A 22,282-nucleotide genomic window follows, 5' to 3' on the forward strand; every position below is an offset into this window, starting at 1 on the left:
CACACCTTTACCTCATTCTGCCGGAGACAGATTGAGTATTTATTTTTCACAGTGAGGCAAATCTGTCAGGCCAGTAAAAGAAGAATTGGATTATTTTCGGATGTCTTGTTTTTAGCGGCTGCAGTCAGTGGAAATATTAATAACATGCCATCTTTCAACCTGTTTGGCTTCATGACAAAATATTTGCCTAATGCTTGTCTCAGAAAATTCATTGTGTTCTGCAAGATGACAGCCAGTGAATGGCCACTGTGATACTGACCTCCATGTCTATTCTGCATACAGTGATGCGGCAGTGTAGCATAGTGGTTAAGGAGCAGGGCAAGGTACTTAACCCACAGTTGCCTCAGTAAATATCTAGCTGTATAAATGGATAACATTGTAAAGAACTGTAACCTATGTAAGTCACTTTGGATAAAAGCGTCTGCCAAATGAATAAATGTAAATGTAAATGTGTGTTTCAGGGTTTCTAGTACATAGCTCCCTTTTACTGGCTTTCAGGGTCCCCCTTTTATTTCGAGGGCATTGATTATATTCTTCCAGCTTTGTCCACAGTGACGTTAATCTGCATTAATCTTGGACGGTTGATTTTGGCCTGGTGTCTGTTGGTCGTCATTGGCCGCCTTGCGCTCCGAACTGGGGCGATTTGTCCTTTCGCAGAGCAGCCGAACTGCCGGCGGTGAAACCGGACCCCGTTTGTCGGGTTCCTCTCCTGCAAGCTCCCTGAATGATGCAACGTGGAGGTTTGCAGGGATTTTACATTTACATTTATTCATTTGACAGGTGCGTTTATCCAAAGCAGCTTACAAGTGAGGCAGAGTACAACAAGCAAATAGCCGTAAAAGGAGTGCGCTGCATGACCAAGTTTCAATAGCTGGCCCAAGCTAGGTACAAGCTACAAGGTACAAGCTAGCTAATAGAGATTCAAGTGCACGAAACCGTAGATGTAAGTTTTTTTTTTTTTTTTTTTTTTTTTTTTTATAAGGGAAACAAAGTTTAAGACATAAAGTGCTTTAGGTTGTAGAGTTTCAGGTATTCAGGTGAGAATGGAAGAGCTGTGTCTTCAGATGTTTCTTGAAGATGGTGAGGGACTCAGCAGATCGGATAGAGCGTGGAAGTTCGTCCCACCGTCAGGGGATGGTGGGATTACACACCCCCGCTCTCCCCGCGCTAGACGACGTAGCGCCGCCGCTGCCTGTCTTTAACACATAACGGCCCTCCGCTAACGAGCTTAAACCAGGCGTAAGTGATGATCGGGGGGGTGTCATCCGCGTTCGTCGATCTCGCAAGCTGTCGTGGGGACACCCCCCGGGGCTTTCTGGAGATCGGGCAGAACCGAACGCAGCTTGTCTCGTTAATCTGCAGAAGTGTAGGCCGCGCAGTGAGCGGGCTGTCGGAGTTCCCTGTCACCCGTACTACTATTAGTCCTTTTTTTTTTTTTGGGTGATTGGAGGGGAGGGTGTTAGGGTGACCACTGTGTGAGATTGGGGGCGTTGCAGATGGCTCTCGTCGGGGCTGGACGAAAGCTCGGACGGGCTCTCCCTCGGCCTTCGAAGAACTGCCAAACCGACTCCCAACAGCGATTAAACCCATTCGCTTAAAGTGGCTTGCTCCATTTCGGTTCTAAATATACAAGCTACTGCTTCGTAGCTGTCCGTGTTCTGGAAGTATCGGTATCAAAATGTATCATCACATTTACCTTCACGTGTAGGACATTTTGCATGGATACGTCTGTCTTTTGCGGCTGCAAGGTCAGCAAATACAGCTCTTGTGACATCGGTGGGAAGTCTCAACAAAGCAGGAAAAAGCAGAACGTTACATGTTCCAATCCCATGTAGAACCCTGTGGTTGTGCTTTTAAGTAAGTTGTTTTTTTTTTTATATCCTTAATTGTAGATATCCAGCTGTATTAATGGATGTTAAAAATGTAAGCTACTCAAGACGCCCTTGATAAGGGCGTGTACCGAGCTAAGAATAATTGGAAAATAATGACAATGAATTGTTGCACAGGAACAGGGGTGTGTGTGTGTGTTTTTTTTTTTTTTTTTTTCCGCTGAAAGCCTGACGAATGAGTGCTTGTTTAATTGCAGGGCCATCAAGAACGCCAAGGGACTCCACAGCAAAAAGGAGGTCCCCATTCACAGAGTCGCTGACATTTCTGGGGTAAGTGTGAAAGAAAAGGACGTGTCAGGAGAGCGCAGTACCCCCTCCCTCCCCCCCCCCCACCTAGCCCTGGAAAAAATAAAAAAAACGAGAACACCTCATCTCTCAGCTCCTGTAGAGCTCCTGTAGGAGTGATCACCACAGAAAATGCTCAAGGTTAGCAAGAAATGACTGGGTAGCAGTGTAACAAGAAATGATTGGGTAAGGTTAGCAAGAAATGACTAGGTAGCATATTGGTGAGGAGCAGGGCTTGCAGCCAAAAGGTTGCTGTTCTGTTCCCTGCGGGGGAACTGCTGTTGTACGGTTTGGCAAGGTACATAACCCAGAATTTCTTTGATAAAAGATCCAGCCGTATAAATAGGTTACAGTTTTTATCGATTTATTCCATCTACCTATGTAAGTTGATCTAGGTGAGAGTGTCTGCAAAGTGGCAATAATGTAATGAAATAAGGAATGAACACCATTACCCAGAATGCTGCTGGGCGGCTCAAAAAGCTACACCCTCCCAGCTTGTGATCTGAGAAAAATGTGCAATCGGATCACTTTTGGAGAGTGGATTCTGATGTTGTGCCTCAGGGTATCTGCTTCAGAAGCTCTCAAATTCCACTGTGATAACGACCTGTAGCACACACCCCACCAGTTTTGGCTGCCTGGCTTGCAATTTGAGATCACAGCTCCATGAATGTTCCTATTACAGAACCATTTCAGGCGAGTCACGCCTCTCCACACTAGCTCTTCACCTCACAATCCGGCATGAGTTACAGTGCAAAAGACTCCCATAACGGCCCTCTGAGATGATTATCAACGCTTTACCTTAAAACGATGGATTATCGCCATCCACTCAGGCCAGGTCTCTAAACGCACTGACTTGTTGACTTCTGCGAAGAAACTTCAGTCGAAAAGGAACCCCCCAGACGAGGAGACACCCAAGTCTGCGGCCGTTTACCGGGGCTGATTTACGCACGGCTGGTCCGTCCAACCGAACTTGTTCCCAGGGTTTTATTTTTCATAAAAGCTCCCGACGTGCCCCCTCCTACACCCTCGTCAAGTAAATAAATAATCGCAATCATCTCCCCGCCGATTATTTATGTGCGCTAATATTTGTGATATAAATCAACGGCATGGAGTGCTTACCAAATGGTTATTAAATTTTACTTTGTTCTATAAACTTTGCGAGGGATGTAATAAGCATAAAGGCAGACCCAGGCATAAAGAAGGGAAGCTGACTTTTAACAGGCTGGCTATGCTGTCTGTCCACTTAAATCTCGGGTCTTTATGACGGGCTGTGTTGGCTATTGTTGCACTGGACGACGGCCGGGGGCCGGTCGGGAGGCGCCTCTGGCTTATTTCGGGTTGTCCCGTCCCCCTCCGCGCACTTGTACGTCACGAAACTGTAGATCAGGTTGTGCGTTCTGATCCGACTGGCGGGTTGATTTTTCTAATGGACCTGCAGTCTGATGAATGCCTCTCCACCCCATCCCCCCCACACCAACCCCCCCCCACGTTCGCAGCCGACTGCATCTAAGATATTGTTCCACGCTTCCCTTTCCTGGCACCGGTGCCACCCGGGTTGGTCAAGGATCGCTAATGTAATAACCATTATCAAGCCCGAAATAGCAGCAACCCCCCCCCCCCCCCCCCCCCCCCCATGCCGTTATTCATAACCTCTCCTGTATGCATTTGGTCCAATCTCTCCATTCAATCACCGTTCCGGCGGTACGATATTTAAAGCCCGCAGGTGTTGAGCCTGGCCCTGCATACATATTTGGCCAGCGTCACGCCTCGGTGGAGTTTGACACCTGGAACAGAAGGTGACTGAGGTAATTAATACCGGAGTCAGAGCGAGGAGCAGGGGTTTTTTTTTTTTTTTTCGAATCTGTGTAGAGCAGCATTCTTTGAGAGCGGTTGGCCGCGGCGGTTTTGTGTAGCACACATTTTGATTGAGGGAGAACAGCCTTGAATGCTTTGACCGCAGGCGTCACACAAACGCACCTTATTTTTATTGACGTTTCCCCCCCGTGCTGGAGCACAGGAGACTTTCAGAAGACTTAGTTATACACTCAGAATTCAATTATTAATATTAAGGTTAACAGAGGATTGTGGGATCTGGCCTCTTTAGACCCCAGTGTGACTGAAGTGTATAATATGACCTTCAGTGCCTTCCCAGGTCTGTGTGCCTGTGCTGGTTTCAGCCGTTGATTCTGGTGTCGGAACATCTCTTCGACCGCCTAGTCAGGTGATAGGTGAAATGCATGCTGGGAGATTTAACACTCTTTGCATGGGGACTTGAGTGGACTGCGCTGTCCCCCTGGACGGATTCCAGGCCTGAAGCGGGCAGGAGAGATAATGACCCATATTATCATCAGCAACATGATGATGTCACCCCCTTATTCCGTTCTTTTTCCTCCTCCAGAACTAGTTTTCAATAGGCATAATTAACTGGGGATGTGTACAGCCACTGTTATAATTAAGATATTACAAATTAATCCAATCTGCAGTACTGTGCATCTGACTTCCCTCCCTCTGAGTTAAAAGGCCTGCAGAAATCTCTCAGTGGCCATCCTTGTCTTCCACTAGTCTTAAGTTTTTACGTTTGCAGCTCCAGAATTCCAGAATTTTTGCATTGGTCAATAATTGTGTGATTTCACGCTTTTGATAGTCACACGCTCAGTCTGACGCAAACATGGCCAATGAATGAACGGCAAGGAGGCCTTACTCCACCTGTACAGGTGAAAATGATGTCCCCTTGTCTGGTGACCTCATTCATCCTCACCGGCCTGAATCCAGCCACGTACGCAATCCTAGTGAAGGAGCGTTCCTGCATTTTTTTTTTTCCCCTACATCCACATCCCTGGCCATCCCTTCCGATGACCGTGTATGCTGGGTACAGGTCTCTGGCAGCACCACCTCCCATAAACACGGGCCAACGCTAACCTGTCTGCCTCAGTAGCTCCCCCTGCTGGCAACTCCCCGCCGCTGATTGTGGCGAGTGCCTTGGCGGCTCCTTTGTTTGTGGGCTGTGGTGTTTTTTCCTCTCCCTTTCCACGCCGCAGCAGAAACGCACGCCCTCGCTGTAATTAACACCCTGTGAGTAATGGCCTGAGACAGCCAGGAGGTGTTCTGCCAAAGCGCCGCTCTCTCCGAACACGCACCCCATAAACGAGTGCCGCCCCCGCCTCCGTGCGTGTACCGCGCGCGGGGTTTACCGCCCTGACAGTCCCCGTGACCTCGGGGGGAAGAACGGGTAAAAGAGCGCGTTTCGCGGGGTAAAGCGCCACCGTATATCTCTGTCCGTCACCGCTGGCTCCGTACGCCTTGCCGCGGAATATTTGTCATTAATCTTAATCTGCCGGGCCTGCTGAGGTGCCTAGCAAATGTTCCTCTGCGTCGTAGTCTTAACGGATGCCTGTCAGCCGGCTTTCGGACTGACGCCCACGGCAACACGTGATCTGAGCTTCTGTCCAATCAGACGCTCCGGTTGAGCGGTTGAGTCACAGGCCGACCCGTGCACTTCTGTAGTGGGGACCGCCTTCCCGGCTCGGGACACCGTTCGTCGTTGGATTTCCCCCGGTGTTCTCCTAATGCGGCGATTTGGGACAGGTCCTTCCATCAGTTTGAGACCGGGGGGGGTCCCACGGAGCGCAATAAAGGGTCGTCCTCGTGCTGACTGGGTTCCTTCTCTCTGCCGTTTGGAGGGCCGGCCTGCAAATCCATACGCCCTTGGATCCCCCACCCCCGCACTCCCCGGCGCTAATCGTGTTTGAGCGGCAGAGCTTCATTGTCAGTGTCAACAATGAGCGCCTGCGTCCCCCGCCCCCCCCGCCCTCCCCCCACAGGGATCGGCAGGCCTGCCCTTGTCCACTGAGTGAAGTTCTATTAATCTGACACGAGACGGAGTGTAAGGGAAAAAAAAAAAAAAAACAAACTCCCGCTCCGGCTCCGAGCCTGTTGGACACGCGGCGAGGCCGGGGATAACATGGCCGCCGTAATTAACGGTGGGGTTTCTCGGCGCGCTTGGCTTGCGAATGAGCCATCTTCCCTTGCAGTTCGCGGTTTGAAAGATACCCGAGCGTCGCCCGCAAAGGCACCGCTGGCCAGAAACGGATCGCAGACACGCCGAACGGGCGGCTGTTTTGATTAGTCTAATCAGGTGTTTAAGAGCCTGCGATAATTGCGCAATTAATTGTATATATACCCCTGGGGATTTGCGAAAATGCTTTAATTTAAGCCTGCAAGGAGGCCTGGCTTTATGGATTCATAGCACCTCTGTAACAAAAGACATGGTATTTTAAAATATGCTACACACACGGACGCACACACACAAATACATATGTATCGATTAATTTGTTCAAATGTTCCGCCTACTTAATTGGGTTAGCAAAGGAAGAGGATAGCTAGCAGCCACTTTTGTATGCATATACCCAGGAGAAGACTACTGGGAAACGTTTAAAGAGCATCCTGGTTTGTTGCTTAAACACTATTAGCTATTAGCTATTAGCATTAGCAGTTGGCCAGTCATTAAAAAATGAAGCTGACATGGGTTTAGTTTGCTGGGGGAGAAGTCAGTTAGCTTTTGAAGTTTCTGATCTGTGAGCATCTGGTCCTTCCCCCCCTCTCTCCCCCCTGCAGGAAACCCAGAAGGCCAAACAGTTCCTGCCCTTCCTCCAGCGGGCCGGCCGCTCGGAGGCGGTGGTCGAGTACGTCTTCAGCGGCTCCCGCCTGAAGCTGTACATGCCAAAAGAGACCTGCCTCATCACCTTCCTGCTCGCCGGTAAGTTCGCTCCCCTCTCCCACGTCCGTCTGGCCACGCTCCTCATGACCGAAATCTGTTGAAAGGCAAAACTTTTTGAACGAACGCAAAAGGGGCCATTTTGAGCCAGGCTCCTTAACTCGACGTCTGAACTGAGCATGTTCGTTCCACCAGCAGGCTCTGATAGAAGCAAACAGCATGGCTGTACTTGCCTGCAGCACCAACAGACAGAATTTTACACTCTGAGTTTGATGGACAGCTACATTCTATTATCGCCGCTGGTGTTCTAGTGCTTCATTACATTGGCATTGGCGCATATTACTAATACATCACTATAGGAGGCCAGCATTTATAATGTGAAAGTTGGTAGCTTGAACAATTGGTAGTTTGCTCTTTGCAGGAGGGCCAGAGAGGTATTCATTACTTTTTTTTTTTGTCGTAGTGGTCAAGAGCTTAAGGACACCTTTCGACAAGAATGCATTAGTCAGCTTGTGCTCTGATCAAACTCATAAAGGTGATCGAATATCACCCTCGGTGTTCGATTATGACATCACGCAGAGGTCATAATTGGGCTGCGGTATTGATTGGAGGGATATATGAGACTTATGTGATAAGAGAGCCTTTAATTGGAGGATTAAGTGCACTGGCAGGAATCTTCAGGTGATGTCATAATCAAAAGTGCCTGGCAACACATTTCATTTCATTCATTTTTTTTTTTATGGACTTTCCTATTGAGTAAAGGGTGCAGCTTGCTCTCTGGAAATGGAGACCCGGTCATCAAGTTTATTGAAACGAATGTGAAAGAGACGGCTGTCCTGTTTAATTACACACTGCTGCATGTCATTATTTGTAAAATTAAACCAATTGGTATCATTTAAACCGAATTGAAAACCATGGAAATCAAAATGCAACGTACGCTAATGGATAACTGAAAATAAATATGGCATTACCCGAAAACGATTCGCTGTTATCCAAGGAAAACACTCAGGGTTTGAGATACCATTAAGGCAGCGAAATGTAGCACGCGTAGCATATGTTATAGGACTAGTAGGGGGCCGTGTTTGATGGATGTACGAGTGTGTGCATTTGCATTGGAATGATGCATAGAGCGTGCAAGCTAGTTTAGCATTCTACTCGTCTCGGAAGCGTTGCTCGCCTGGTGCCTTCGCGGAGGACCCGGTGACCTCAGGGGCAAGGTGTGGTGGTCATACCAGCGGGGGGGGGGGGGCGAGGGGGGTGGAGTCAAGGGCGCGCTGTCCAATTGCGGGAGTCGGCAGGAGAAATTTAATTACCGCCACAACCGCGGGGGCATAGAGGGAGGCCAGTCACGCACGCATCCGGGCACCTTGATGCGAACGGACAACACAGTAGGGGGGGTTAGGCATAAAGCCCCCCCCCCACATGCTGACAGTGACCTGCTGGCCTTCAGGCCCCCTTCCTGGGATCTTCACATGCCCTCATTGGCATGGGGGGGGGGGGGGGGGGTTTGCGTGAAGCAGCTGTCTCGCCTCGTCAGCCATTCTGTCACACCCCCCCCCCCCCCCCCAACCCACGCGTGTAGCACGCCTCTGCGCGACCGCACAGGAACAGTAACGTCCTGTCGCATGGCTTAACACGCTCTCTCGTGCCCCGCGGTATAGCCTGTCAACACGCAATCGAGCCGCAACACACAGCCAGCGGAGAAAAGCGAGCCGCCGCGCCACGGCCTTCAGGCGGCTGTCAGCGAGTAGCTCATGTCAATATCGCCGTCCGCTCCACCTCCGGCCTTCGGGGATTTCCCTGAAACGTTGCCGGATTGTTTGCAGGCGGTCTCGGTTAAACATATTTGTCCCCTGCGGCGTAAATGTTCCGTGACAAAAGACCGAGAGACATTGTTTAAAGAAAAGATGAAAAAACCAAACAGAAAAAAATATGAGCGACTTCAGACCGCCGCTCGCTATCAACCCGGCATGGAAACTCGTATCGCCGTGACGCGCGATCGGTTTCCAAGGGCTTTCTCCTTAACGGTGACACGGGGGTTTCAGCTCGTTTATGCCGGCCGGAGCTCGTTCTCCAGCGGGACCAGGTTCCCCAGGATCGGCCAGCTCTGTCAGAGGGGGCATCGCCCTTCACCAACCAGAGGTGAAAAGGTCAACGTGGAAGGTATTTACACAACGCTATGCCTCCGCATCATTCTATCTCAGTCCGCCCGCCCCTCTCCAAACAGAACCGAGTCAAGGCGCGTCCCCCCGACGCGGCCCGTCGCCATGACACCCCGAAGATCTCGCATACCTCGAGTGCCTGAGTATCTGAATGTGGCGCTTTTTGAATCCCAACCCCCCCCATCCTTTCTGAATTTGCGAGCTCGTATTCACACGCCTGACCTGCCCTCCGAGGCCCTCCAGTGAATAGACCCATTCTTTCTCCTCTGTCTCTTACCTCTCGCCTCTCGCGGAGAGGGCTCGTACAGAGCAAAATGGCTTTATTCGAAATTGCATTTATCTTTCGCCCGCCATTACCGGCACATCCCGGGCTGATAACGCCGGGTCGCTCTAAATGCCAATTCGGTTATGCTCTCCGAAACGAGGCCCCCGCACACCTTCACAAAAAAACCCAATTTCGCTTGTAGCCACTCCGCCGACTAATTGATTTTTTTTTTTTCCGCCCCCTTGACACGTTTTTTTTTTTTTTTCTTGCTTCGTAGTTTAATTCCTGGCATTCTGGACAGCGGCCGGGTCATTCATTTGTACAGGCATTTTAATCGCAGATGGAATCTTTTATAACTTTTTTTGACAAACGGCACTTTTTTTTTTCAAAATTGTAGGAATGTTTTTCGCGTCTGCGGTTTCTCTATACCGTTAAGTAGCGCTTTTGAATTCTGTAGGAGTTGAGCAGAGGGCGGATTGAATGGTTGAGTCAAGTTAATTCTGCTGCATTTTAACTCGAGTCGTTGCCATCTCCAGCTGAGTTTGAAACTCAAATGCCCTGTTCAGTCTCAGTGTTGCACAACATGCTGTTGCGAAACGTTGTCCTTCAGCAGTGCATGTCTGTGTTGTGAACTGTACTGTAAAAAGCTTAAGTTAATTCAGTCACACGTTACAGGAATCGTCGCAGGAATCGTCGCTGTTGTGGCGGTGAGCCCCGCGCGCGGTGTGTCTGTGTAACTGCGACCGCACGCGAACTCGTCCCAGATTATCAGAGGTGCTACTGCTGCGTTCTCTTGCGGTCCACTCTGAGGGGGGAATCGGACGCTGCCCGCTTTGTGATCTGCGATCCAAATCACTCCCGGCTGCCCCCAATTCTTTGCTGCGTTTGAATTGCTTGAATATTTATGATAAATTATTGTATTTAAGCACATGCTTTTATCCAGATCAACTTACAAAGGTTGCAGTTTTTACACTATCCATTTATATAGCTGGATATTTACTAAGGCAATTCTGGGTTAATTATCTTGCCCAAGGTTACAGCAGCAATGCCCTAACAGGGAGTCGAACCAGCAACCGCTTTGTTACGAGCCCTGCTCCTGACCACTGTGCTACACTCCTGAATAATTATCAGTTCAAAGGAAATACATCAGGGCTGGCAGCCATTGCTTTTCTCAAGCCAGTGGAATATTTCCTATTGAAGTGCAGTTACATTCTTTTAAAGCGCGTGTTAAGATGAGATCACTGCTTCTTTAAATGACTGGCACAAGGCGGTTTTTAATTCCCAGACGGAATTTGGCCACGTCTTAACTGTGGAAGACTTGTGTATATCTTTCTCTGTGTCCTAGTCAAAGTTCCTCACCGCAGGTGAAGCTGCAGACCCCACCTGTATGTAGGCGCGTAATGACATTACATTCTCGGCGCGGCGTTTTAAGGAAATATTAGCAAGGAGTCTGTTGCTGTGGTAACGGGTGCTGACCGAGCGGGGGCCGTCGGGCGCGAGCGTGTGCGGTCTGTCTGGCGGCATGAAATTACAAGTAGAGGAAAATAACGACGGGCCCGGTGCCGCCGAGGTGAGGGCTGGAGCGGTTCTTCTTTAAGGAGATTAAGGGGAAGTTGTCTGAGAGTGAGTGAGAGAGAGAGAGAGAGGGAAGAGCCTGCCTTATCTGGGCTACATTTGTTTTCATCAGTCACATTTTGTTTCGAGTTATCTCCCGCTTGTTTTTATTCGCGTTTCTGGCCGTCTGTTTTGGTAAGAATGACGGCGGGCCCGATAACGCCACAGCAACAGTTTGCGAAACGATGCTAATCTCGACGTGTAAATAAAAGGGGGGAAAAAAACGAGCGTGGTCGGCCTTGGGTGATGCAAACCACCCAAACCGCTCCGCCCAAAAAAATACTGCACTTGACTGTAAGCGAGCCCGGCGGCGTTGCAGTAATGCTTTGCTGCTGTTTTGGCATGCCCTGGCTGGTCTCGACAGCATTAAAGATGGTTGCCGTTTGGCAGCCGGTGGTAAGGTGCGGGTCCTGTCGTCCCCAGATATGGATAGCGGTTTGGAGGAAAAAAATGACTTTTTAACTCCAGAGATGAGTTCTGACAAACCCCCCCGAAACGCACCTCGGCCGCAGCCTGCGGTTCATGTCAAACAAGCGGAGATGAGCCGAGGTCTCGGCGCCATGGAGAGAAAACCCATTTAAGAGCGGCCGGGGCTTAGAGCGGTGGAAAGGTCAGATAACGGCGGCGTCTCGAGCCGGGGACAGCTCGTGCCCGGGAGTTGATGGGGAAATTCTGCAGCACCATTCTCTGTGGCGTTACTGCTCTGGCACTCATACGAGGGTAACCGTGCCGTTCTCTCTCCCAGACACACTGCGCTAAAGGACTTCACGTCGAATGGTCAAAATCGTTTTTTTTTGAGGAGCGCCACCGCGTATTAAAACGTCTCTCGAACGCAGCCTTCTCATAGGGCGAACGTGTAGCCTGGTTACCCCGGACGCATGATTGAACGAGTGTTTCCGAAAATGATTACATTACATTTAGCGGACGCTGTTACCCAGAGCGACTTCCAGATAAGCGCATCACTATGCTAAGAGTAGTTATCGAGAAGTTTTACAAGAGGTCAGTAAGTTACGTGAGGTAAGTGCTATACCAGGGGTGCGTGTTCGGCTCGGCCTCTGTCTGTGTGTGAGGAGACAGCGGCCAGGTGGAGACGGCTTGTCCTGTTCCATGCGCAGTCTTGGGCGCCGTGTTCGCTGTGTTCGGCCGCGACCGCGCCGCGGCCTTTCGGGAAGGGCCGGCGAGCTCGCGCGCAACTCAGAACCGGTTTCCCGGGCAACCGGCACGTTGGCAAATTAGCCAAGCGCTCTCCCCAGACGAGCCCTCTGCCCGCACGCTCTCGGCCTGCGGGAAACAAGCAAGCGAGGGTGGGTGGGGGTGGTTCAGGGGGAGGAGGAGGGGGGGGGGGGGGGGGGAGCACAGGTGAAAAGTTCCCTCCGCCGAGACGGTCAGGCGGGTGAGTCATCGAATCACGCTCCAGACTCAAAACGCCGCCGCGCTCCCTGCAATCAAAGCGGCCACTGAGGCAGCTGAATCACGACGGGGGGGGGGGGCGGGGGGGAGTGGTGGGCAGCCGGCACCCCCCTCCCGGGTGGCGGGGGCGATAATTCATTTGCTTACAAAAAAAAAAGCCGCTGTCGGGAGGTGAGCGTCATAAGGCGAGATTAATAAAGCAAATAGCCTCGGCCCGCGAGAGGCCGTGCGTGCAACCTCATTGATGTCTCCTTATCGCGGGGATCTCCGGGGAGAACAATTGTACTCGCGTTTCGTGAGTGAATAAAGCCCTCCTTCTCTCCCTCTGCTGTGTGTTTGCGCCTGCAGAGCCGTGTCCCCCGACTGCACCGAAGAACAGGCCTCTGTCATTACGGGGAGACGTCCGTGGATTCATCATGGTGAAAGCGGTTGCTATGGGGATCCTCTCGCTTGAGGGAAAAGACGGGGTCATTTGGGAGCAGAGGAGACTAATTACAGAATACCGAACGTGGAGAAGCTTCGCTCGATTCCCGGTTATATTTAGCTTTTATTATTTCCTAAAATGAATTCAGGTTTTGGAGAGTGGCCCATAGGTTTCCCTCTAAGAATTCATCACTGCAGGTATTTTATTCTATTTTTTTTTTTTAAGAGAGTGGGACTCGACTACCTGTTTCCAAAGCGACCTTGGTACGGCGGAACCCTCGGGCCAGATCTGAGGTACAGGACGTCTGGTCACCGCCGGGTGACGTCAGACCCACACGCTGACCTCCGCGCTCGCCACACAGTCAAAGCACATGCGGTGTTGGGGGAGTTTCTCCGTTCGGTACAAAAAAAGGGGGAGAAATTGCTTAATTCTGCCTTCATGTTTTATTCAGGGACCTTTCCCGCAGCTAATATGCTGTTGCAGTCTGTTTAATTTATTTCTTTTTCTGAGGACTCGCTTTATAAGGTTCGGGGGCAGACTTTGCGGCCCGCATTGAATATTCTCTCGCGACTACAAGGGGAATTGACCCAGTTTGATAGAGAGGATTACTCTAATTAACCCTCTGATTAATGGCAAGTCCTCAGGACAGGGAGCTAATAATGTATACCTTCAGGATATCATTGTTAACAAGTGAAAAACTCAATCATGGATGCAGCGGGTTCGGTTTCCACAGAGACGGGAATCGTAATGAAGGGCTCGGGTTTGTATTCAGTTTGGTCGCTGCGCTGGAGCGTGGCTGTTCTCACGCGCGGCGGAACGCGGCGCTTGAAGGTGCCGCGCCGATGAAAACCCCCCGTTTGAGGACGCTGGCAGCGTGCAAAGTTTCGCGGAGCAAGGCGCACCTGAGAAATTTCTGCGAGACCGGCCGCATGTGCTTGAGTTTAGCAACGGCGCGAGCGGCTGAATCTGTTCTTGAAGATGAGATTTAGGAAAGAAATGAGGGTAGCGTAAACCGACGTTACAGGCAACCAATGGCTGTCAGAACAGGAATGCTCAGCAGCCCCCCTATGACTGACAAATTTCCAGTCGAGCGAAAAGGCGTATTTAATCAGGCTAGAAGTGGCAATATCTAAAAGCAGCGTTTGCTAAATTCATCTTGACTGAACTCACCTTGTTTTTACTTCAAGGAAGGTCGGCGTTGAGAAAGCAGAAACCTTTTCGCTCTAATCTGGTAATTTGGTACTCACTTATCGCATGTTGTTATAAGAACGTGACCTGTTGACGTTTAAGTGCTGTGAAGAGGGAGAGAGAGGCGGGGAACGACTGAGAGAAGGCCCCGCGTAAAATCCTGACCGGACTAGTTTTAAGGGATTCCAACATGGCAGCGTTTCGGGCACACGCCCTCCGAGGTGTCCGGCAGGGTACCCTTGGTCTCCTCAGAACGACTCGCTAACAAAATCCCTTGCTCGGCTGAAGCGCTCGGATACAGCAAGCCTCAGTTTCCTTCCTTTCCTCCTATCACTATAATCGAGCCTCCGTTGCTATATACACAGCTGTGAATCTCGGGACGGAAGACTTGAATCTCTGTGGGAGATTATATTTATTTACATTTACATTTGCATTCATTCGTTTGGCAGGTGCTTTCATCTGAAGCAATTTACAAGTGAGGCAAGGAGTCAGCAATATTAGACGCGCCGCATGACCAAGATTCAATAGTTAGCCAGGCGAGGTACAAGCTATATTCTTAGCCCTCTCTGCGGAGAGCTCGGCCTGTCCCGCTTGACAGTAACAGGTATCCCCAAACGGGGCCTTTGTGCAGTTCGGGGACACCTCACACACAAGGGGAAACCAACGCAGCAGGCCTGTTCTGGGTTTAACAAGCCATCTGTTCCAACCCCTCTCTCTAAAAACCTGCTTTCGGTCCTGGAACACGCGGGGTTTAGCGGCTCCACATCTTAGCCACCTGCTGTCACTCCGAGCCCTGCCACCTCAGACTATCCTAATGCAAGTTTCATGAGAAGATTTCCGCATTGAATTTGCAAACCGATTACGGGGCGCCCATCTGAAGGGCAACTGTGGGGAACGCCGTGGCCTGTCGAAAACGCCGAGCTGTTTTATCTTAAATGCATTTCCCTGTTTTATTAAAAGGAAGTAATAATCGGAGTTGAGATGCGAGTTAGGATGTCGGGGTGCGTGTAGTGCTTTGGGGAGATTGCTTGGTGTCAGAGCTCGACTGTGCACTGGGCACGGAATTCCATTTATAAATGGCAGCCCAACCCCTGCAAATGCGGGGCGGAAATGCATGCGTGCATGCACACGAACACAGACACACACACACACACACACACACACACACACACACACACACAGACACACAGACACACAGACACACAGACACAGACAGACACACACACACACATAGCGTGCGTGCACACAGGTGTGCATGCTCATAAAATCTGCATGCATGCACACACACCTCATACACACGCTCCACATGCACTCACACATGCATGCAAACTCTCTGTATGGCATATACACTGTGTGTGTGTGTGCGCCTTGCGTGTGCGTGCGTGTGTGCGCGCAAACACACTCCATTTGAACGCACACACAAAGGCGTTTAAATGCAGGACACGTTGATCCGAGGCCTTTTTCTTCTCTGCCACTAAACGCATACACAATTGCATAATTAAGGATCTGTGGTGCTGGTTTGTGTTTTGAGCTACATGTGGGTCTGTTTGTCCATACGGACAGATTTTCAATAATCGCTGAGCCTGCGATTATTGAAACCAAGCCGCTTGGCCTGTGTCCCACACAGACCCTCCATCTGTAATCCAAGCACTACAAGCCTGTGCGCATGGCTCAAGCTCCTGACAAAGTCAAAAACCTGGCACCTCCATCAGAGCCCCGAGGCGGCTTCAGCCGAAGACGCGTTATTTTTTACAGTTTTGAAATGAATATGTTTTTTGTACGTGGATCAGATGATCTTGTTTAAGCAGGCCTCCTCCCGGCGCTGGCTCACAGCGGCTGCGTCGGGAGCGTGAGCGCTTACCTGATGAGATGCGTCAGCTTCGTTATCGCCGCAAACGAGGCAGCCTAATTCGGCATGCGCGCGATTGTGAGTTCCGTTTCTCCGTTTCGAAATGTGCTGCGGCTTTCTGCGGCAGGCGGTTCACCAGCGCACATACCCACACACAGACGCACGCACACACACACGTGCACGCAGGTGGAACCCGTGTAATACGCGACCCCCCCTCAGGGAGGCGATGGGACAATATTGGCGACCTCGGAGCTGTCCCAAGGCGACGCGCCCCTGCAGGAACTCTTCAATAAAAAAAAAAAAAATGGGGGGGGCGCGGCGCTCCTCTTTGTGTAGAGCCCTCGCAGCGGGAACCGCGGGGCGACCCACTTTATTTAGCTTTAATGAAGAAAAACAGCGGAGGTCTCGAGCAGCGTGTGACAGGTTCAGCGAGAGAGAGGGGTGCTGGGAGACTGAGTACCGCTTGGCTTCCTTCTCTCACAGACCTGGAAAAGGCTTTCCTCTGTGAGTCTGCACTACCTGTGTACACTGGGTTTTTTTTTTTTTCCCCTTTTGTGAAGGACTTCACACTTTCTTAAATACGTTAAGAGGGCGAAGCCCATTTCTAACAGGGTTGTGTCCTGGTCTAAGCATCTCTTTTCCTTTTTATTGTTTGACTCAGCACTGCAGCAAATGGAAAAAAATGTGTGTGCAGGCAGTACGCCTTTTCCCCTGATGTCGGGCAGAATTCAGGAAATCTCCCCCCCACCTTTGGCCCTCCCCCCGATACGACGGAGCTGTGCGGCTCCATAAGCCCTCTCCGGTCTGTTAGAAAAGAGATTTTTGTCGGACGGAGCTTCTCTTGAATGTCAGGGTGGCGAGAGTCTGACCCGGAATGTGACTCGGAGCTGGTCCGCCCCGTGCGGAGAGATCGGGTCACAGAGAGAGCGGCGGGACTCGGGTGAACTCTCCTCTCCCTGGCAGAAGCTCCCAGAATCCACCGGGGCACGCTGCCCCCTCCCCCCCCCCCCTTCCAGGACTACCACGCAACCACCAGTAAATCGCACAGGGCGAAAGTCACCTGAAACGTCACCCCTACCACGCCTTTGCCTCCCCCCTCCCCCTTCCCCCCTGGGAAGGTGTAGGCCGAGCTCCACCCCCCCTCCCACCCCCCGCGTTTCGTCAGAACCTCGTTCCCGGCCCGCGGAGCGGAGCGCGCAGAGCCTTATTCAGCAGTAAATCCCCCCCCCCACCCTCCTGCCTCCCGTTTCTGCGTTCCTGCTGAATCTCTATCTGCATTTCTGACTCATTCCAGCTACAGGACTTTCAATCACTGATGTGCATGCTTGGGGGAAGGGGGAGGAGGAGGGGGGGGGGGTAAGAGGCAGGCTTACATAATAAAAAAACAGGGCCCTTTTTTTTTTTTGGGTTACAGAGTTGCCGCGTTAAAAATATCAGTTTGGGGGAGCTGGCAGACAGAAGAAACGGATGTGCGGACGCCCGCGTGGCAGAGCGCTGGGGAGATGCTCGTAGGGCCCCTGCGTCTCTGCGCCTCCCGCGGAGCAGTGCTCTTTTATTCCTTTTAATGTGGCGTGTTCCTCTCCGGCAGGGACGCTCCGGCTCGGCCCGTGTTCTTTCGGTTCAGTCGGGGGGGGGTTGGAAGTCCGTGCTCCGGAGTGACGCTGCATCACGCCCCCGAGGCTGGGTGACGCGGCGTTCACGGCCGACCGCGTCACAGCGACGGCGATGGGGGGGGGACCGGTGCGTCAGACCGAGAGCGGCGGCGATGACGGCTGGGGTCAGGCGAAACCCCCCACCCTCCCTGCCTCCACCACGGGGGAGTGCCCCCGCTGTGGAACGCACAATAACCCCATTTAACCGCGCAGGAACGGCGACACTTATAATAACAGCCAATTAACGCTGAGCGTTGATGAGGTTAATAAAACTACCCGAGAATATAATCACATAGGATATGTTTGGCTGTGTCTTCCGTACCCCATTATAATTCTTAATTATTTCCGAAGCACACGCCCTCACCCAGGGTGACTTTCAGAGCCTGCTCTTTGGAGTTTGTTTGCTAAACACACACACTTGTCAAGGATAGTTTACATTGCCAGTTCTTTGCTTTCATTCGAGCTTTTGCGGTAGCGCTGTGCTAACATGCTAAGTTAGCTGTCGGGGTGAACTGACACAGAACGCTAATAGGTAGTTTTTATTTGAAGTTCGCAGGTGATTTATTCATAGTCATATGGCATTTTAAGATGGTTAATGGTTTCTAAAAGTCAGACGGTAGGTAAATTAAGGGTAGCGTTAAAAGCTAGCATTTTAGAGGTCAATTCAAGGGGCTCCATGAGAAGATGTGTCCACTTGGAAAAGTTCAGCCAGATGAACTAACCTGAACATGTTTTATAAAGGCCTTTTTTGCACATTTGCAGTGTCCAACCAATCACTTTCCCTGGGGTTCATTTTGCAATGCACATAATTTCCCAGGAAGCCGAAAAGGACTTTGCAACCCTTCATATGTACATGCTAATTGACAGCCCGTAATGTAGCGTAGCGTTCCTTTTTTTCCCCGAGAACAGCCCTTGGGGGGGCCTTTAAAAAGCATGGCTGGGGTGTGCATCCCCGTATCCCAGATACGCTCCACATTTGCCAAGGGCATGCAAGGTAACCCGCCGTGGTTTACCGCCAAGAAGCGCCCAGTCACCGCGCCCACTTCCCTAGGTGCTCTCTCTTACCCCAGCTCACCTCGGCGGCCGTCCCAAGGAAGGGGAGGGGGGGTTGGAAACCGTTTTCTCCCCCCGCTCATGCCTTATTTATTCTGATTTAAAATGTGCTGAGGAGCAGGGCGGCTCCCCCCGATTCCGCCAGTTGGTCCGTCCAGGCAAAACGGACCCCGCGGAAACAGACCCGGGAAGAATATTTGGCTGACCTCCCACCTGCCCGTTATTTCCCCATTAATGTAAGGATGGCTCCTCCAAGTCCGCCGCGTGCCCATCGCCATATTGAAGCGAATTAATATTGCAAGCTCTGCGAGGCCTCCCACTGCACTCACCTTCACAGACCCGGGGTGGGGAGAGAAACGAATTACCCAACATGCCTTGCCTCGTATTTCTTCATCAACGTTTTTGACAGTTGAAGGGAGACGGAAAGGCCCGGTTTGAAGCGGTTTGAAAGTTTTGCAGCTTGCTTTTTAAAATTGCTTTCTTTATTTGATCTGTTACGTTGTCTTAATCATCGGCTCTTGAGAAGCATGAGTATGGAGGTCTCATGCGGTGTGAATGGCCCACGTTACAAGTGCAGGGGGTGCGGATTTTAGATTTCTTGAAGGATGAAGAAAGCATATGGGTGGGGGTGGGGGCGGGCGGGCGGTTTGGGCAGGGTTGAGAGGCATTGGGGCACAGAGGTGCCTGCATGTCTTGGAGCACACGTTCCGGAACGTAACAAGGCAATGCCCCCCAGAAAGAAAACACCGGAACACCAGCCTCTGAACCCGAAGTGTTTTTTTTTTTTCTTCTTTCTTTCTTCTTTCATTGAAAGGAAGCAATCACAGCGTTGGCAACCTTGAGTTCTGGCCCTCGGCGCCGCTATGAATTAGCCAATTTAAAACCGAATAAAGACCGCGGGGAGGTGGGGGGTGTGGAAGCATTAGAAGCTCGTCCTCAGCGCCGCGTTTTGCCTTTGATGGAGGAAGCTCGGTCCGATGCCTCTGTTTTCAGAATGCCCTCGCCGTTCCTTATTTTCGTGGTTCAGAATTCAAACTTGGGGGCGCCAGGGTTACCGACAGCCTCTCGGTTTTGTGTAATAACGCCATCGTTTTTGCTGCATACTCATTCGGAGTGCGTTACTTCTGTTGAGACCCCCCCCCCTCCCCAAATCCCCGTATCTGAGAGAAAACAGGTATGCGCCGGCAAATTTATTCATGGTCTCTTTGATGTTTTGTTTGATTGGTTCCATCTTCCTCCGGCTGACACTCGGCGCCCATTTTTCTATGTGCGTTCATTATTCGGAAGAGAGAGGCCCGGCCGTCGTCCAAGAGATCCAATGTTCCTTTCCGTAAGCAGACGGGACTTCCGCTGATCTGACTCCCTGATTTTATTCTTTTTGCTTTTTTTTTCCCCCCCCTCAACTTTCGGTTCTTGTCGAGTGTCCTTTTTGAACAGACTACATTTTGCACACCTGTCTTGTGAATCACCTTGAGTGAGATCACCTGGAGTTACCTACAGCTGCATATATATATTTTTTTAATCTGATGAATGAATGTTTTCTGTAAGCTAGCGTGAAGTGTGCGAGTTTATTTATTCATGCGGTGTGTAGGATCTGTAACTAACCGGTGCCTCCCGGTACCCGGCGTGTTCGGCGAGGTGATTTGTGGTGTAGTTATTAGAGGGCACCGGGGGCCACGGGCTGGCGGCCATATTTCAGCCGCATCATTCACCAGGATCACAGATTAAAACGTTACCGTCTCCCCCGCTGGGAGAGACCAATGCCGCCACGGACGCCGCCGAGCTGAAGTTTTGATGAGCTCCGAGAGGCGGGGCCGTAACTCAGGAGACGCATCGTCGGACCAGGTGGAGAGCGATTCGCGGAGGCCGGGGGGGTTGGTCGGGGGACTGAAACGTGTGGCCACCTGATGGCTAGATGGGCTCTTGAGAGCTCTGGGCCTGTGAGATCATTTCATTCGGTGCATTGCATTACGAGCATGGGGGCTATTTGCGCAGCCCTTACAAAAAACATCGACAGAATATTTCCGTGCCTTTTCTAAATAAGGGTCGCGCCCATACCCCGCAGTACCCGCTGCCGCTGTCCCTCGTCCTCTAATTGCACCTGCCCCGCGCTTATCAGTTACCCCCGGCTATCCCTTCATCGCTGTGTAATGAGAAGGCGGAGATTTGCAAATTGGAGCTGTCAAGTGAAAGAATAAGAGGCATCGCTGAAAATCATAGGCCCTTAACGGGAACGCGATTACGGGCACAACATATTCCCGGCCTGTTTCCTGCCCCCCCCCACCCCTCGGCCTGTCCACCAGTGGTGCTCACAGGCGCGAGCACCGATGCAGCCGGGGGAGCACTGCTGATTGGTGGGATTAGACGCAGCGCGGACGCAGCTGGGAGAAGTAGCATAGCAGTGTAGCATAGTGGTTAAGGAGCAGGACTCGTAACTGAAAGGTTGTTGGTTCGATCCCTGCTGGGACACTGCTGCTGTACCCTTGGGCAAGGTACTTAACCCACAGTTGCCTCAGTAAAAATCCAGCTGTATAAATGGATAACATTGTAAAGAACTGTAACCTATGTAAGTCGCTTTGGATAAAAACGTCTGCCAAATGAATAAATGTAAATGTAAAGTGTACCGATTTATGGAATTTGCCGGGACTGCGCAGACGCGCGTACGGACGCAGCCGGGAGAGGTGCGCCGATTGGTGGAATTTCCAGGGACTGCGCAGATGTGCGCGCCCAGCACAGCTGGGAAGTGCGTACCGATCGACGGGGCAAGCTCGCAGACGCAGGCCGGGAGAGTAACGCTGATTGGCAGAATGAGCACAGAGAGCAAAGCCTGCTGTTAGTGAGGGAGAATTAACATGCGGCGCTGCTCGCCTCTAAAGACCTTTTGATCGGAAAATATGGGGGTCGGGAACATGAAGGGTTGCTGCAATCTTTTGGTGCCGAGCACATTTTCAAAAAGCCAAAATTTAATACATGAGTCAGCAGGGAGTTCTCTGAAATTTCTTTATGCGGAGTAAATAGGAAATGTTCGGAGAGTCTACCCCTCTGTCGCGCACTACTGCAGGAAAAAGTGGGGAAACACTGCATTTTAAGGCCTTTTGGAGTGAAACGAGTCAATTTTGTTTACCACGTGGTTGCTTTATAACGCATGAAATCCTATGTACTCGTTACAAGTGAGGCATCGGATACATTTATGAGGCTCGAAAGAAAGTATTTACATTTACATTTTTTCATTTTTCAAGACGCCAAAGCGACTTACAAGTGAGGAAGAGTACGACACAAGCAAAAACCCATATAAGGAGTCAACAGTATTAGAAGCGCTGTATGACCAGGTTTCAGTAGTTGGCCAGACAAAGTACAAGCTAGCTGGTAGAGATGCAAGGGCCTGAAACCATAGATTTGAATTTTTTTTGAAGTTTAAAGGTGGTAGTGTTTTAGGTGTTCAGGTGAGCGTGGAAGAGCTTTGCCTTCACATGTTTCTTGAAGATAGTATATTATAGAAAGATAGAAAGCAATGATGATCAGAAATTAAAAGCTTTTGATTTCATGAAAATAAGATGTCTGGAAAGAGAGGAAAAAACTGCCTCATTTGTGATCTCTTCATTGAGTATCTGCCTGTTTATGTGCTTGGTTTGGTCCAATTCATTAGTATTTCAAAAGAGTGCATTTCTTAATGGAAGTGTTGACTCAAATTGAAATCACCCAGCCTTGCACATTGAAATGCTATCAATATTATGAATCCACTTGTAAGTGGATTACGAATACACTGTGCCTTAGGCG

General features: G+C 50.7%; 1 protein-coding gene across 1 annotated transcript in view; it reads left to right on the plus strand.

The window, feature by feature from the left end:
• snd1 (staphylococcal nuclease and tudor domain containing 1) overlaps positions 1-22,282 on the plus strand; it is a 243,008-nt gene that overhangs the window by 61,527 nt on the left and 159,199 nt on the right. Inside the window, exons 14-15 of the mRNA XM_036520195.1 lie at positions 2,087-2,159; positions 6,789-6,930. Coding sequence (XP_036376088.1) covers positions 2,087-2,159; positions 6,789-6,930 — 215 coding nt within the window. The remainder of the gene's footprint in view (positions 1-2,086; positions 2,160-6,788; positions 6,931-22,282) is intronic.

The sequence above is a fragment of the Megalops cyprinoides genome, chromosome 25 (assembly GCF_013368585.1).
Source record: "Megalops cyprinoides isolate fMegCyp1 chromosome 25, fMegCyp1.pri, whole genome shotgun sequence".
In the NCBI taxonomy this organism is placed as follows: domain Eukaryota; kingdom Metazoa; phylum Chordata; class Actinopteri; order Elopiformes; family Megalopidae; genus Megalops; species Megalops cyprinoides.